Source organism: Pecten maximus, chromosome 3, assembly GCF_902652985.1.
Source record: "Pecten maximus chromosome 3, xPecMax1.1, whole genome shotgun sequence".
NCBI lineage: Eukaryota > Metazoa > Mollusca > Bivalvia > Pectinida > Pectinidae > Pecten > Pecten maximus.
This window is the reverse complement of record NC_047017.1, coordinates 34,479,509-34,498,758: the sequence shown is the minus strand read 5'-3', so window position 1 is coordinate 34,498,758 and position 19,250 is coordinate 34,479,509. Positions and strand designations below refer to the sequence as shown.

The 19,250-nt window shown below is 36.6% G+C and overlaps 1 protein-coding gene across 1 annotated transcript in view; it reads left to right on the top strand.

The window, feature by feature from the left end:
- LOC117323981 (5'-3' exoribonuclease 2-like) overlaps nt 1-19,250 on the top strand; it is a 45,240-nt gene that overhangs the window by 16,603 nt on the left and 9,387 nt on the right. Inside the window, exons 21-30 of the mRNA XM_033879555.1 lie at nt 2,918-3,025; nt 3,279-3,368; nt 3,714-3,786; nt 4,394-4,477; nt 5,017-5,117; nt 5,413-5,492; nt 5,900-5,956; nt 7,355-7,423; nt 7,570-7,710; nt 8,783-8,895. Of these exons, the coding sequence (XP_033735446.1) occupies nt 2,918-3,025; nt 3,279-3,368; nt 3,714-3,786; nt 4,394-4,477; nt 5,017-5,117; nt 5,413-5,492; nt 5,900-5,956; nt 7,355-7,423; nt 7,570-7,710; nt 8,783-8,895 (916 nt within the window). The remainder of the gene's footprint in view (nt 1-2,917; nt 3,026-3,278; nt 3,369-3,713; nt 3,787-4,393; nt 4,478-5,016; nt 5,118-5,412; nt 5,493-5,899; nt 5,957-7,354; nt 7,424-7,569; nt 7,711-8,782; nt 8,896-19,250) is intronic.

Genomic DNA, 19,250 nt, shown 5'->3' with positions numbered 1-19,250 from the left:
TGGTAACATCACTATGGGGTGAGGATTCAAAATTGTACAAATAGTGGGGCTGACCCCCTGGGGGCCTGAGGGGTGGGGCCAAAATGGGTCAATATAGCTATATTGATATTAACGACTTCTTCTCTGAAACCGAGCCATGGATATCGCTCATATTGTCTGGTAGCATCACTATGGGGTGGGGATTCAAAATTGTACAAATGATGGGGCTGACCCCCCAGGGGCCTGAGGGGCGGGGCCAAATGTGGTCAATTTGGCTACATTGATATAAAAACGACTTCTTCTCTGAATCCGAATAATGGATATTGCTCATATTTGCCTGGTAGCATCACTATTGGGTGGGGATTCAAAATTGTACAAATGATGGGGCTGACCCCCCCAGGGGTCTGAGGGGCGGGGCCAAAAGGGGTCAATTTGGCTCTGTTAATATAAACGACTTCTTCTCTGAAACCAAGCAAAGGATATTGCTCCTATTTGCCTGGTAAAATCACTATGGGGTGAGAATTCAAAATTGTACAAATAGTGGGTCTGACCCCCTGGGGGCCTGAGGGGTGGGGCCAAAATGGGTCAATATAGCTATATTGATATTAACGACTTCTTCTCTGAAACCGAGCCATGGATATCGCTCATATTTGTCTGGTAGCATCACTATGGGGTGGGGATTCAAAATTGTACAAATGATGGGGCTGACCCCCCAGGGGCCTGAGGGGCGGGGCCAAATGTGGTCAATTTGGCTACATTGATATAAACGACTTCTTCTCTGAATCCGAATAATGGATATTGCTCATATTTGCCTGGTAGCATCACTATTGGGTGGGGATTCAAAATTGTACAAATGATGGGGCTGACCCCCCAGGGGCCTGAGGGGCGGGGCCGAATGTGGTCAATCCGGCTATATTGATATAAACGACTTCTTCTCTGAAATCGAGCAATGGCTGTCGCTCATATTTGCCTGGTAGCATCACTATGGGGTGGGGATTCAAAATTTTACAAATGATGGGGCTGACCCGCCAGGGGCCTGAGGGGCAGGGCCAAATGTGGTCAATTGGGCTATATTGATATAAACGACTTCTCTGAATCCGAGCAATGGATATTGGTCATATTTGCCTGGTAGCATCACTATTGGGTGGGGATTCAAAATTGTACAAATTATGGGGCTGACCCCCCAGGGGCCTGAGGGGCGGGGCCAAATGTGGTCAATCCGACTATATTGATATAAACGACTTCTCTGAAATCGAGCAATGGCTGTCGCTCATATTTGCCTGGTAGCATCACTATGGGGTGGGGATTCAAAATTTTACAAATGATGGTGCCGACCCCATGTGGGGCTGAGGGGCGGGGCCAAAAGGGGTCAGTTTTGCAGAATTGATTTAAACAACTTATTCTCTGAAACTTAGCAATGGTTTGACTGGTAGCATCCTATTGGATTGGAGGGATTCAAAATTGTATAAAGGAAGGAGCTGACCCCCCCAGGGGGCAGAGGGCAGGGTCAAACGGGGTCAATGGGTCTAAACAAGTTTTTCTCTGAAACTAAGCAATGGATATCACTTACATTTGTGTGGTAGCATCCCTATGGGGTCGCGCCAAAAGTCAATTTCCATTTCATGGATTAATGCACTTTGTGGCATTTTTAGTTTTAAAATAAAACCAATGTACATGTACCCATATGCTTATGATATATATTGACATACAATGTAGCAATAGCAGCAACAAATATACTCAAGCATCATTCTTGTTTCATATCTCATGAAACGAGGTGAGCGATATAGACCCTCTGGGCCTCTAGTTGAAATTCAGATTTATCAATTCATGCTATCTTTTCAATTCTTAACATTAAGGGAAGATATGAAAAGTTGACTGTAAATATTTTTGTGAGGTATTCCAAAGGATGTCACTTGTTATTATCCCCTCGCGACGAAAGTCGGGGAGGGGATATAGCGTTCCGTTCGTACGTACGTAAGTAAGTATGTACGTACGTATGTTCACTTTTTGTCAGCGCTCTTGCGACTTCATTTTTGAACGGATTCTGACCAAACTTCATATATGGGTCCAGCATGGGAATACCTCAAACGAGTTCGTGTTTCAGGGTGCCAAGGTCAAGGTCAAGGTCACCGTTACTATTTATAGAAAATCTTTGTCAGCGCTCTTGTGACTTCATTTTTGAACGGATCCTGACCAAACTTCATATATGGGTCCAGCATGGGAATACCTCGAACGAGTTCATGTTTCAGGGTGCCAAGGTCAAAGTTAAGGTCACCGTTACTATTTATAGAAAATCTTTGTCAGCACTCTTGCGACTTCATTTCTGAACGGATCTTGACCAAATTTCATATATGGGTTAAGCATGGGAATACCTCAAACGAGTTCGTGTTTCAGGGCGCCAAGGTCAAGGCCAATGTCACTGTTACTATTTATAGAAAATCTTTGTCAGCGCTGTAATGCGACTTCATTTTTGAACGGATCCTGACCAAACTTCATATATTGGTCCAGCATGGCAATACCTCAAACAAGTTCGTGTTTTTAGGGCGCCAAGGTTAAGGTCAAGGTCACCGTTACTGTTTATAGAAAATCTTTGTCAGCGTTGTTGCGACTTCATTTTTGAATGGATCCTGACCATAATTATAATAACTATCAGGAAATGAAGTTGCTAGTGTGATTCGTAACCAGATACTGTTGAATGCATAACAATATATACCATATTTATCTGGCAATGAGCCCATGCCTGATAATAAGCCCATCCATGTCTATTGCAGTTCAGTGCAAATGACAACTGATGTTATTTCAATGTCCTGCTATAACCCCACCCCCCATTTTGCGTCAGAGTTCATGTGTTAGCACGCGAGGGGATTTGTATCGTTTGCGATGCCTTGTTTTTAATGCTTTAATATTTTTGTTTAACATGAAATTTTCTACACCACAGGGCTGTCCTTCTTGGAAGTGGTATTTCCCGTATCACTATGCACCTTTTGCGTCTGACTTTGTCAACATCGGAGACTTGTCAAATTCATTTGAAGCTAACACAGAACCAGTAAGCAACATTTTCATCTGTTGAAAACAATTAGCTTAAAGTTGTAGCATTTTTTCATTTTATTTGTAGAAAGTATTTAGAAATTATCCATGAAAACATCTACCAGTATATTAAAAAACTACTTTATTTGTGATGATACTTCTTTAAAGAGAAGTTTTGAATAGAAAATTTGGAAGCAATTTCATATTTGTTAGTTATAAAATATTTTTATTTATTAAAAGAGAAATATTTCAAATATATTTCACATTTGCAGTTCAAACCCTTAGAACAGTTGATGGGTGTGTTCCCTGCTGGTAGTAAAGAACACCTGCCTGTAACCTGGCAACGGTTGATGACCGACCCTGTAAGTAAACACATTATTTTGTTATATCACTGAAATTTTCTAATTGGTCGAGACCTCTCCTACAGGTCTTGACAAAGTGCAATGATAACCTGAGATCAATAAACATAATTATGTTCTGAGGTGCACATTGCAGTCTGGTTACCTGAGCTATAAATGATAAGAGGGAATTTCCCAAGTCTTTGGTATATTTGACCAATCAAAAAAGAGGATAGTCGATCATCTGGTGATAATCATAATTAACAAAATGGTGGATGACACTACAGTCAGACATGATCAGAAATTATATATTTGTTTGTTTTACGGTAACATTTTGGAATTCCTGAATCATGCTCTCCTTTTTTCCAGGAATCTCCAATTATTGACTTCTATCCTGTTGACTTCAAGATAGATCTGAATGGAAAGAAATATGCCTGGCAAGGTAATATTAAAATTACTCTGTGTACATTTCATATAAAACATGTACTACCTAAGTAAACTTTATGACATCTATAAATATTATGTATTATTGTTTTTTCAAGGGTAAGAAAAACTTGGTAAGGCACCATTCAAAGGTGTAGAAAATTGCTCGATTTTAATCTATATTTTTATTGCATTACTGCCAGTTAAATATAGAAATTTATCAAACTGATAAAATTTATATTTTCACTACAGCAATGAGCAGTGAAAAGTTTTTTATTTTTGATAAATCAGAGTGAACCTTGGTATCCACCTCATTGAAACTTAACATTTTTTTCAATTGAAGCAAAGATAGAGATATGGATTATTTCGTTGTATATTTTGAGAGTATATTTCACTTGTATGACAGAATATTTCACTATTTTTCACTCGTGCTTCTCAATATATGTTATATTCATTGAGAAACCATTAAATATCCTCTATATCCTTCTGTGTTGTAATTCTCCTTGGTGTAGAATGTTGTGTGTTGTTGACCGATATGACAAACTATCTGTATTTTATGAAATGAACCCTGTAGGTGTTGTGATCCATATGACACACTTTCTATATGTTATTTACTATCCCTGTAGGTGTTGCCTTGCTGCCATTTGTGGACGAGAAGAGACTTTTATCAGCCCTGGCTACTGTGTATCCTGATCTCACAAGTGGAGAGAGTAAGCTTCCTGTTTAATTTTACTAACAGTTAATCCTTTCTTTGTTAGTACCACTTCCAAATGACTGGTTCTTTTATATTAATTAGAATTTAATATGTATTCAGTCAGTTTTTCTCTAAGATATAATCCAAAATATGTTATTGCTGTGGTTATGATAATTGTTTCTATCAAAACTACATGAGGTATGGTAAAACAGGTATTGAATCCTTTAGGGATCTTCCTCAATTAACTTTATAGAACTTTTTAAATATCATTTTATCATGTCTACTGCTCAATAATTTTTTCATACTTTTCCCTTAGACATGCTTCTTTAGACCTATGTAAATACCAGTCAGTAAACACTAACTAGATATAAGAATTATACATATTTCTATCCAACTTCTCTCCTGTGTATTCACCTATATACAATTTATATGCAAAAAAATGTGTCTTAAGTTCAAACAAGTTATCATTTACTCTGTGGAGATATTTCTACAACAAAATAGAATCTGTAGAATAAGGGATTCCTTAGTATCATATACCTGTTTGTCTGTTTACAGGGAAGAGGAATACCAAAGGTAGTGACAGGATGTTTGTTGGTATTCGCCATCCTGTCTACACATTTTTCGAGGGACTGTACGAGGGCACAATGGCAGTCGAGGTTTGTAGCTTGTCATTGAAGGTATTCTGTCTTTGTGCTGTATAGTCAGATGTTGTTCAGCTGATCACCTGTCAAAGGTCATGATCACCTGTCGGAGGGCATAATCACCTGTTGGAGGTCATTATCTCCTTTTGGAGGTTATGATCACCTGTCAGAGGTCAATTGTTCACAAAATTATCATTATAAGAAAAGAATGACAAAACAGTTTGCTCCTACATCAGCTCTGATGAGTAACATTACAAGATTGATTTTATATTACTAATGTTGTATCATGTCTTTCGATTGAACACTCTAGCCAGTGGACATGGATCCCAAACTGACACAGGGTCTTTCCGGCAAAGTGTGGTGTGATGAAACAGCTGTTATGACTGGAGGGTATGTAGCTATAGGCATCTATTTAAAAAAAACATCTAGTTTGGAAACAGAAGAACAGATTTTGACTAGATTTGGTTTGTAGCATTGTTTGGACATTTGGAAGGGAAATGACAGTAAATCAGTTCTGATAAAGGGATTTTAGGATAGAGAAGACTCCTATACAGAACTTCAGAGGAAATAACTGTGATATTTAGAAGTGATCAAAAACCTCACTATTCACATACATGGCATTATGGGTATATGAGTGCCACTAGAGTGGCCCCTGTAGACTTATAGCCGCTGGGTGATAAAGTGGAAAGGACCAAAACAGTAGTCTTCTAAAATATCATGTAAAATGTCTTTCATTGAATTAAAATCATTGTCACACTAAAATCAGAATCTTTGTACATGTCGACTACTTGTTACAGGACTGTTATGTGTCCAGTGCCAACACTACATGATACCCCAGACAATAGGGCCATCGGGTAAGTACAGTCAATTTGGTCGGCATTTAGATATATCGGTAGATATATATACAGGGCTCAAAGTGGATATTTTTACCAGGTGGCCTATTAAGCTACCAAGTCATAAAATCTGGGCTCCAATTGGAAAAGTAAATCACCTGGCTTAGTTGTCTTAAATGAAAAAAAAATTAAATCTTTAGATCAGTATAACATCTCTCTGTAACTTTTTTGATTGTGAACATGATTTTTGCATTGAATCCAACCTTTGGAAAATTAACCAATTAGTTAATTTACAAATTTTTTTTTAGTGGCCATGTAGGCACCTTTGAGGTCAATAACTGGTCGCCAATTGTGAATTTAAGGTACCATGTCCACTGAAATAGACACCACTTTGAGCCCTGATGTATCATAGTATATTTAGATATATCAAAGTTACCATTATAGTTACATATATCGGGTAATCATTATAGATTCAGTCACTGTTGAAATATATACAGGTAACCATGGTAGATTTAATCACTGTATAGATATATCACAGATATTATGGTAAAATTAGATATATCACAGATATTGTGGTAAAATTAGATATATCACAGATATTGTGGTAAATTTAGATATATCACAGATATTGTGGTAAATTAAGAAACATCACAGATATTATGGTAAATTTAGAGACATCACAGATATTATGGTAAATTTAGAGACATCACAGATAATATGGTAAATTTAGAGACATCACAGATATTATAGTAAATTTAGATATATCACAGATATTTTGGTAAAATTAGATATATCACAGATATTATGGTAAATTCAGATATATCACAGATATTGTGGTAAAATTAGATATATCACAGATATTATGGTAAATTCAGATATATCACAGATATTTTGGTAAAATTAGATATATCACAGATATTTTGGTAAAATTAGATATATCACAGATATTATGGTAAATTTAGATATATCACAGATATTGTGGTAAAATTAGAGACATCACAGATATTATGGTAAATTTAGAGACATCACAGATATTATAGTAAATTTAGATATATCACAGATATTTTGGTAAAATTAGATATATCACAGATATTATGGTAAATTTAGATATATCACAGATATTGTGGTAAAATTAGAGACATCACAGATATTATGGTAAATTTAGAGACATCACAGATAATATGGTAAATTTAGAGACAACACAGATGTTTTGGTAAAATTAGAGATATCACAGATATTTTGGTAAAATTAGAGACATCACAGATATTGTGGTAAATTTAGATATATCACAGATATTTTGGTAAAATTAGAGATATCACAGATATTGTGGTAAATTTAGATATATCAGGGTTAGAAGTTGCAGGTGGAACTTCGCATGTTGTGAGTTAAACAATTCATTTTGATTGATTTCTGTTTTAGGGTTCACTATTTAGACCCAGTATATGAACAAGGCTACATCTACAAGGCTAACGTACTCCCCGGGGCAGAGTAAGTACAATGTTTAAAGATACAGACAGTAATAACCTGAACATTTGTTTTAACTACTTGTTTCATTATACAGTTAAACAGTTGATTTTAATAAAGAAAGGTTGTACATGTACTTGCAACATTTAATTCATGTACTTTCATTACAGAATGCCTCCCCGCGTCCTTAAGCCAGAGGACTTCAATAAAAATAAGCCCTGGAAACCATGGGTACCACATATCGGAATGTCCCGAGGTGGGTCCTCAAATCGCGGGGCCAGAGATATAGACAGTGCCCTAAGGATGATCAGGTAATGGTTCAAAGGTGCATGCACCAAGTAATGTAAGGATATATGTGTGTTCTTAAGGATGTATGCCACATTTCTGTAACATGCAACTCCTTTACCAGAAGAGTTCCATAAGACATCTGAAATGTATAAATGATCATTTGGATTTGCTGAATTTACAAAAACATAAAACATTAATACACAACCATTTGTATAAATGAAGATGTAACTTTTAAAACAGTTGCTACAGGTAGGGTGTTGCTGGTTCTGTGTTGGGGAATAACTTATGTTCCCTTGGGCCAATCAAACTCAAACTTCTTACAGATCTTCCTTATCACAAGTGCTTGCTTGGATTGCTTTTCAGGTCCATAGGTCAAAGCTCAAGGTTACTGTTACTAAAAATAGAAAATTGTGTTACTATTTATAGAAAATATGTTTCCATGCAAAAACTCTTGAAATCAACCAACGTTCTGCACGGGTGTTACATCCACTGATGTGGAATTCTTGTTCTTATTTCTGAACAACTTTCTTTTTCCTAATGTCGCCCTTGACCATTCACATCTGTGAGGACAGCCTCAGGTTTTTCAGTATTTTAGGAGTGGTCTGACTGGTCCCACCTTTGTCGGTATAACATGACTGGGTGTGATGTCCTACTGGATGTCTTCAGTGCTTCAGTGAGGTAGCACTTTAAAATCAACACAAGTTTCACATTATCACATAGAGACAAACAAACATACTGCTGCCTTCATACACACACATACACTATATTCATGCATCTTGCACACACTGGTGGCCAACATTAAATGACCTCAGCTGTTGATAGGACATTAAACAGTACTAAACTAATCCAAACTTTTCAAAAATAAGTCTTAATATACTCACAAAGGGTCATGGTAAAACAATGTAGAACAAAAGGAGTTATCTCTCTTTATACAGATGGTGTAATGTTTTGTTAAGTGATGATACCTGGTAGATTGTGTAACCAGGAAGAACTAAACCATCAAATACACTGAATACAGTCCTAAAGTTTGTGAAATTGGTCAGAAGGATGGCTAGAGTATACATGTCGTTACAAGTCTATATATTATTTGTACAGGCACGGTACAGGTGGGGGAGGTGGACATGACCAGAGAGGTCAGTGGAATAGTGGCAGGTCAGACTACAGATCACATGGCGGGGGAGGAGGTCCGCCATCTCTTCTCTCATTGGGTAAGTACAGTCTATGTTTTGTACAATGATTCATTTTCCCCTATTTAAAAAATGGAAATGTCGGCGGATATACAATTGGGTGCCATCTGTTTGATACAGTTCCCTGAGCTTATTTTGGTTCCCAGAACTTATTTTGTTTGCATCAAATCTTGTGGTGTAGTGGCTTTGCTGCTGTGAAAAAAAAAATCACATTATTGTCTGACCATGGAACATAACTAAAATGGCCAATTTCAGGTTTTTCAAACATAACTCAACAACCAAAAATTCATAATAACTGAATGAAATTCATTTATGTATTAATCTTGAGATGCACTACCTTTTACTATAGTGAAATTTCAATACATCTTTTTGTTACACTAGATACAGTGCTAATAACAAATCTTTATATTAATCTTCTGCTATTATATAAATAAAATTACTATTTATCACATTTTTCCTAAATTAAACAGTTCCCCCTCAAATGGACAATCTTGGATTCCTGGAATATGTCCTTGTTGGAGTTACTTCCCCTACAACAGCAGATTTTTTCCATCACTTCTTTTAAAATAATGAAGTGGTCTGCTTAGTTTGAATTACTTCCCTTGTGACAGTTAGAAATGCGTTCGACTGGTATTGTGAACTCATTGATAAAAATTATTAGTTGGTTTGAAGAACTATTTATAATAACCATTCAAATTTCATTCATTGAAATTTATAAAAGCTTCATCAAATTTTGATTGGGTTTTGATTTGTGATTTTCACTCAAATCATAGAACTACCAGTTCTAACCACTCTGACTGCATAACTACTGGTACTCACCACTCTAACCACATAACTACTGGTACTCACCACTCTGACTACATAACTACTGGTACTCACCACTGACCCCATAACTACTGGTACTCACCACTCTGACCACATAACAACTGGAACTCACCACTCTGATCACATAACTACTTGTACTCACCACTTTGACTACATAACTACTGGTACTCACCACTCTGACTACATAACTACTGGTACTCACCACTCTGGCTACATAACTACTGGTACTCACCACTCTGACTACATAACTACTGGTACTCACCACTCTGGCTACATACCTACTGGTAATCACCACTGACCCCATAACTACTGGTTCTCACCACTTTGACCACATAACTACTGGTACTCACCACTCTGACTACATAACTACTGGTACTCACCACTCTGACTACATAACTACTGGTACTCACCACTCTGACCACATAACAACTGGAACTCACCACTCTGATCACATAACTACTGGTACTCACCACTCTGACCACATAACTACTGGTACTCACCACTCTGACCACATAACTACTGGTACTCACCACTCTGATCACATTACTACTGATACTCATCACTCTGACCACATAACTACTGGTACTCACCACTCTGACCACATTACTTCAGGTACTCACCACTCTGACCAGAAAACTTCAGGTACTCACCACTCTGATCACATAAATACTGCTTCTCACCACTTTGACCACATAACTACTGGTACTCACCACTCTGACCACATAACTACTGGTACTCACCACTTTGACCACATAACTACTGGTTCTCACCACTTTGACCACATAACTACTGGTACTCACCACTCTGACCACATAACTACTGGTACTCACCACTCTGACCACATAACTACGTGTACTCACCACTCTGGCTACATAACTACTGGTACTCACCACTCTGACTACATAACTACTGGTACTCACCACTCTGACCACATAACTACTGGTACTCACCACTCTGGCTACATAACTACTGGTACTCACCACTCTGACCACATAACTACTGGTACTCACCACTCTGGCTACATAACTACTGGTTCTCACCACTCTGACCACATAACTACGTGTACTCACCACTCTGGCTACATAACTACTGGTACTCACCACTCTGGCTACATAACTACTGGTACTCACCACTCTGGCTACATAACTACTGGTACTCACCACTCTGACCACATAACTACGTGTACTCACCACTCTGGCTACATAACTACTGGTTCTCACCACTCTGACCACATAACTACGTGTACTCACCACTCTGGCTACATAACTACTGGTACTCACCACTCTGACTACATAACTACTGGTACTCACCACTCTGGCTACATAACTACTGGTACTCACCACTCTGACCACATAACTACTGGTACTCACCACTCTGACCACATAACTACTGGTACTCACCACTCTGACTACATAACTACTTGTACTCACCACTCTGACCACATAACTACTGGTACTCACCACTCTGACCACATAACTACTGATACTCACCACTGACCACATAACTACTGGTACTCACCACTCTGACCACATAGCTACTGGTACTATCCATTCTGACCATATAACACAATGACCACATAACTACTGGTACTCGCCACTCTGACCACATAACTACTGGTACTGACCACAAAACTACTGGTACTCACCACTCTGACCACATAACTACTGGTCCTCACCACTCTGACCACATAACTACTGGTACTCACCACTGACCACATAACTACTTGTACTGACCACTCTGACCCCATAACTATGAGTACTCACTATCCTAACAACAATCATGTACAACCTCAGCATGTATGTTTGATTGTGGTTGTTGCCCCAGTAAAAAATCATAAGCTTGAAACTGAAGTATTTTATGATAATCAAGTGCAGAAGTTCCTGGAAATTGCTGATTAACTGTGAATATATCTTGTTGGTGTTTGTATTGTTAAGAGTTATCAATGCATTGTTGACCATTCTGCTGTTCAAAGATAATAATAAGATACCCTGAAACAATAGTGGATTGCAGAATGGTTGACATATGATAATATAAAGATAGCTTAAAACAGTGGTGAATTACAGCAATGGCTGACGTCATCAAGTACCACTTATCTGGACTATAACATTATGACTTTTAAAACTAAATCTGGTGATGATTTTAGATTTAGAAAGATGACTTTTTCAAAGTAGAATTACACATATTTTTGGTGAACTCATCATTAGGTCATCTGACCTAAAGAGTTCAGATTACCTATAGGATTACCTATAGTCATCGTGCTTCATCTGTCGTTGTTCACCGTATCTGTCGTTGTTCGCCGTCTGCCGGGTGTAAACCCTCTTGTGGTATGTTATGTCCCACTTTACAGTGAAGGTCGCTGTTCAAGGTCAGATGTGGTGTAAGAACACCTTGTCCCTTGCTTACCCTACTCATTGTTTACAGATAAAGGCAGACTTTTAATTTGTGTTATATCCCCTGACGATGTGCTACATATTGTTCTCTAATTGAGGATAGAACAGAGTATTCTCCAGTAGAAATACTTGACTATTGCCATGACAAAGTTCCTCAAGACCCTATCAATATATACCTAAACAGCCAGAATATATTGTATGGCTGCCATTATTATAAATTAAGTAGAAATTATTTCATTGTAAAAATCAGTGTTTTTTTCTAACTTTAACCTACTGTACCATAACCTTGTCTTATTTAATTTGTGATGCCACAATATTGATCCTGACTTGTGTATCAGATAAATTTTTTTTCTGCCGACTGATTTGGAGACTTAAAGTTACAGCTGCTAATGATTGAGACGTTTAATGTCCCGGTCACAACTACATAAAATGTGATCATTGTACAACTGGCTTGTCCACTGTCCAACATCAAGACTGAAATGTACCAGAAAATTACACTTCACATAATATACCTGTCCCTGAAAACTAGTGGAAGGCTGCTTCTATAATCACAACTACAGAAAAGTTGTCGTAATATTGTCTTAGTCCACATGTTCTGACTAAATTGTTCTATCACGTTTCATGAGACTTCACAACCCAGTTGTCCCTGAGACTTAGAAAACAATTTCACTAGCCTGATAAATGCTACAATGCAGAGCTGTTTTAGTACCAGATGTTTTATACCAAAAGAAATGTGAGGCTAGTAGATTTAAAAAAAAAACAAGAACAAAAACAGCGGATTTGTATTGTATATATGATGTTGTGTGACCCTGTATCTTTGAAATTTCTGAACTGACAAGAGACAAAAAATCTGGGTATACAGCTGTGCTACCAATTTTCTTTCTCCACTGAGGAGAGAGAGAAAGTTATATAAAAAGTGTTGGTTAAAGGGTATTGTTGTGGTTTAAATTGGTGGGTACAGAGGACTCCTGTGACACTGCCCAGTGTCATTGTAGACCTGACCTATATCCACAGCCAGGGATAAGGACTGGTCATTGTGACAGCAATACACTAGACAACCTGGCTCTTAGGTCTGTTACCTAAATCCTGCTGGGAGGCTGGCCAATGTATCTATAATTGTATACAGGTGTTCAAACTAACAAGGATACAGGTATCTGACCATACCTTTGTCACATTGTCTGTACACCAATATGTTCTCAACAAGAAGAAAGTTATTTTGAAATTTTATACATTGATGATGTAAACATGTAATAGTTTGATGGGAAAAAAAAGTTTACCTATACATGTTCTGTGTTATAAGCTATGATAACATTTGTAAAACTATTTTTTGAGAAGATAACAAATCTAAATTGTCACCATGATACAGGAAATGTTCAGAAATGTTGTCTGTTCAATTATAACTTTCATAAAAAATATTTTTATAAAATATATATGAAGTTAACAAAATGCAGATGTACCACCTTATAACAACCAGCAAGCAGAAACCATAATATATGGCCTAAGAGTTGTTATCTTTAATTAATACAGGATATTCTGTATCCCTGTTCAATCATCCATATATGGACAATGAAATTGATCTGATGTGGTCTCATGTTGTAGATATGTATCAAATTTAAGTGTTTGTTTAGAAACAGTGAAATGCTCGTTAGCTAAGCAATGTCAACATTCATCCCACATTAACATTTCAAAATTTCCAATGCAGAACCACAAGGACCTAAATTATGATATTGCTTTGGAATAGTGTTTAATACTTGTTCAAACTGTGTCATGGGTCAAACGTATTAACAATTTTGATTTCTAAAAAAAAAAAAAAAGAAAGTGATGGTGGGAATTTTTGTTCTGTAACTTTCTAGAGTGTTAGGATTTCATATTCAAATTAATGACCTGCTGGTAGTTTAAACGTACACACAGGGATCAGAAACTCTGAAAAATATATCTGATGATAATTGTGTTACCAATGTCTGTCCCATCCCATCCCCTGTTCTATCCCATCCCCCATCCCATCCCGTCCCGTCCCGTCCCGTCCCGTCCCGTCCCGTCCCATCCCGTCATCTGATAGCATGTCACTAGCTAATCTCAGGAACTGCTGATGTGATCCTCACCAAACTGTGTTTCCGGGTGTCAAGTGGCAACAAGGACATTTATGTCTTACAGACATTTTCTAGTTTCAATTTCAAGTTCCTGTGCATCTTGCTCCTTTGCTCTTATCCTGAAAAAACGTCTTACTATCACCTTGAAAATGAAATCATTTGACTTTTCTGGTCATCTTGATTTTACTTTCTATCAAATAAAAGTTTTGGGAAATTTTTTGCAATTCCTGGCTAGCATTTTAAATTCTGGTATGCATATGTAGGAGGGGGTGGGGGGATTTCTTGATTTTGTTTTGACATATGTTATGTTACATATTAGGCATACCACCATATAGACATGAACAATCTAATCATCAGTTTTAACTCTGTTTCCTGGATATTTGTGAGTATGTTAACTTAATCATCCACATTTAATACATTAGCAGGACGGGATATGGCAGAGTTAAACAGAATCTGGATTTAAATATTCATTAGATTTGATCGACCCTTGTCATGCTAGTCGTTAAAATTAACACTGTGGTGGGTTACTCGCTTTGTTGTGTGCAAGTTATTTCATGATTGCTACAATCACATTTCATACGATTAGCTGTGTTCTGTTTCCTCGACGAATCCACTATAGCCAATATGCTATGCAGATTTATTCCGGGCAGGAGACACCAATTTTGGTCAAATCCTGTAGAAAGAGTCATTGTCGAAAATTCAACACTTCATAAACATACTAAGTCAATTATCCCCTCTCTTTAAGGAATTATTCCACGTCAAGAAATTGGATTTTTGTACTCATTACTGATAACAAAAACTTGTCATTTCTCATTAAACGCTATCTCTACGATTTAATGATTCTATCACTATCCAATATTCCTGTGGAACAAACGAGAACAAATTTCATTTGAGGGGTACTCCATACGAGGCTTGCGCCTCCTTAAGTATAATTACACGGAGAATTACGCTGGTATTAAATAAAACCGAAGCTTTACATGTAGACTTTCCAATATACCAGGTCTGACAGGGTTTCAAATGAAGGATTTCTCTCCCAAATATATTGACCTTTCCTGAGGTGTTGAAGAGTACGAGGTTGTCCAATTACATTACTGCCAGCGAGAGTGGTTTCCTTGGCTGGCCTCGTTGTGGATGAGGCTGCTGGGTAGCTGTGGTGTCCTCCTCCCCCCATCCTCCACTCCCCCCACTCTCCCGCGTATCACAGATGGTAGTATTGTGATAACTGTCACTTGATGAGGGAATCAATGCAGGCCTCTTACCTTTGTCAAGTCTCCCTCTCATCTCCATTGTTTCATTGCTTTCATCTTGTCGTCCCAATACCACACAATCGTAGACATGGTTCGGCCATCGAATGTCTGTATAGTCATAATTGTGTAAACAACATTTAGGAGGGGATAGACTCTTCTCATGGTGTCTGATTTTGTGTGTCGACTATTCAGAACTTTTAAAAGTCATTTTCTTTATAGAAAGACAATTATGTCTGATGACACTGTTGATAAACAATATCATGACTAGGTGGTCGATTGTAGAAATTCTGTTTCATTCCCAACTAAAGGAATACCACTTATCAAAGTAATCTATATTTGTTTCAAAAGTATTTTGGGCTTGTGTTATGATACATGGCAATGTATCTATCTTTGAATTCAGTAATGTCAGTAGTTTGATATCAATATGTGTACAGATTTTCTGTGTTACATGTATCAGCATTATTCTGTAGTTATCACATATCACCAATACTGTTTAAACTTATTCCCCTACTAGATGTACAGATTGGTAAAGTACACATTTTATTCTCTGTTCTTCAGAGGAAATGTTGGATGATAATTTGTGAATTTTGTCTTGTCTTAATTCATACAAAATTTTTAAAAAAAAAAACAAAAAAACAACATCAACTTCAATATGCAGAAATATCTTAAGGAGTACAACACTATTAAGTGACATGTAGGTCACTGCGACCTATATTTCACACTTCACACACTGATTAATTGGTTAGACTTTAGGCTTCATTTTCATTAAAGCAGATTTTGGGATGTGTACATGTATATGCTTTATAGATATTTCCTAGGTAGGTTTTTGTCTCATCATAGCAAAGGTGTTAAAGTGAAAGTAAGGTTTTGCTTTTCTGTCAGGCTCCACATCCATGTAAAAAGGGTGTGTTAAGCTCAGTTTTTCAGAAATATTTACAGGAGGGGAATCAATAATATACAGATAATATATAACTCGGGGCAAATATAAATATCAGGATGCTTAAATCCAATTCTTTTTTTTGATATCCAGTTAACAATTTCCATGTTTTTGGCTCATAATTCAGAATTGTTGAAGTGGGATGATGAGTCTTTCCCATGAATATTTAGATATATCCGGTAGTTTTAAATAATACAATTGTTTTTACAATGAAGCAAAGAATTGATTATCCATTATGAAGTCATGGCTACGTATACCCTGTTTTCTGGTACAGGTCAGTTTTTCAAAGGTCGTGATCAAGGTCCACAGATAACCACGGCCAAATGTCCGACACTGAATTCCAGGTAGTGAAGCAAGTAACCAATGGTGAAACACTAAAGTTATCGTCCCATATCAACATGTCATCAGATTTGTAATATCGTATCTATCATCAATTCTATACTTAAGGGGTTTCAGGGGCTAGGGATTGGTTGGAGGCCATATAGTGTAAAATATAGTGTCATTTACGGGTATATAACTTTACAGGTAGAATATGTATAGCGTCATTTACCCTATAACTTTACAGGTAGAATATGTATAGCGTCATTTACCCTATAACTTTACAGGTAGAATATGTATAGCGTCATTTACCCTATAACTTTATAGGTAGAATATGTATAGTGTCATTTACCCTATAACTTTATTGGTAGAATATGTGTAGCGTCATTTACCCTATAACTTTATAGGTAGAATATGTATAGCGTCATTTACCCTATAACTTTATAGGTAGAATATTTATAGCGTCATTTACCCTATAACTTTATAGGTAGAATATTTATAGCGTCATTTACCCTATAACTTTACAGGTAGAATATGTATAGCGTCATTTACCCTATAACTTTACAGGTAGAATATGTATAGCGTCATTTACCCTATAACTTTACAGGTAGAATATGTATAGCGTCATTTACCCTATAACTTTATAGGTAGAATATGTATAGTGTCATTTACCCTATAACTTTATAGGTAGAATATGTGTAGCGTCATTTACCCTATAACTTTATAGGTAGAATATGTATAGCGTCATTTACCCTATAACTTTATAGGTAGAATATTTATAGCGTCATTTACCCTATAACTTTATAGGTAGAATATGTATAGCGTCATTTACCCTCTAACTTTATCTAACTTTATAGGTAGAATATGTATAGCGTCATTTACCCTATAACTTTACAGGTAGAATATGTATAGCGTCATTTACCCTATAACTTTATAGGTAGAATATGTATAGCGTCATTTACCCTATAACTTTATAGGTAGAATATGTGTAGCGTCATTTACCCTATAACTTTATAGGTAGAATATGTGTAGCGTCATTTACCCTATAACTTTATAGGTAGAATATGTATAGCATCATTTACCCTATAACTTTATAGGTAGAATATGTATAGCGTCATTTACCCTATAACTTTATAGGTAGAATATGTATAGCATCATTCACACTAGGGTCCTCCAGGTTGTATTAGATCTCATCGACAAATAAGATATCCTTGCTATAAAATGATTATTGTTGACTACAACACCAATCACCTGATTGTTTATTCACCTTGATATGTTCGACACATTCTGTCATTACCGTTTATTTAATACATATTTACATTTCCAGTGTGTGTTAGTTACATAACCTTGATAACTTTTATATTTTTGATAACATTAAGTTAAAAAGTTTAATAACATTAAATTTGATAACATTAAGTAAAACACAGGTTAAAATCTAAATATAAGGAATAATTTTAGTTTTTTTATCATTAACTTATGTGTAAACGGATTTTTTTTTACAGATATTCAACATGATGCACTAATGTGCGTCATTTAAAATATCTTTTATAAAAATGCTGTCTACACACCAGTAAACGATAAAAAACAAACATTATTTCTTAATTATTAAAAACTTTCTGGCATTCATTGAGGTTTTGGAATTTTTAACAATTGTAACATTGTATGTTGAATATTATAAAAAAGAGTCTTTTATGATTTATCATGCATGAATACCATAGAAAATAATTTTCATCTTAAGATTTGTAACTTTATTATTTATTTCTTGTCTTTGTATTAAATGTTGAAAATATGTTTGTGCATTCCACAATTATTCAAACCATCCCATCCCTGTGCCACACACAATGTATTTAATGGAAAAATTATAAGTGATTAATTCAGTACTTCCATATTTCAATGTTACTCTAAGCTAGACAAATATTAGCTTTTATTTCCTCAATAATAAGTCATTATTACCTGCCTGTGTGTGGTAAGGTTAAACCACTATCACCTATACATTGCCATAGTTGGCCTCACATTATTGTCTGTTTGTCACAGAAATATTGTTGTCATGATTATCCCAGCAGTAAATTACATGTTTACACCTAGATAATTATACCGTGAGTTTCCACCACCCTGCCCCCATACAGGGGGGACAACTCCGAGCATCTGTTTGTCACGCCCAGGTTTAAAAGCCTGCAGGTTAAATGCATCCACATTTAATGATTTTCCTATACATTTTGCGACAAATTTGACAAATTATCTTGCTTTGATTGATAAATCGCTGAGTTGAGTGATTTTTGCGTTTTGGGGCCTGACTGATTCGGGGAATCCCTAATGAGGCGGTGGTCTGTGTTAGAGCTGACGTGCCCCCAGGCCAGCTGATAGGCCAAGCTTGTTAATTCAATAGCTCGAGCTTGATTTGTCAGACAGTGGGGCAGTAATTCCTGCCTGCTTCTTCATCTCTTTTACCCCTGATTTAATGGGTTTTCTCGGCCATTTTGTCGAGCTGAATGTGTTGTTGTAAATGATTAATCCCCTCTTTCATACCCTGTTAGCGTCCAATTCTGCATCATTGAGTACTTTTTACATC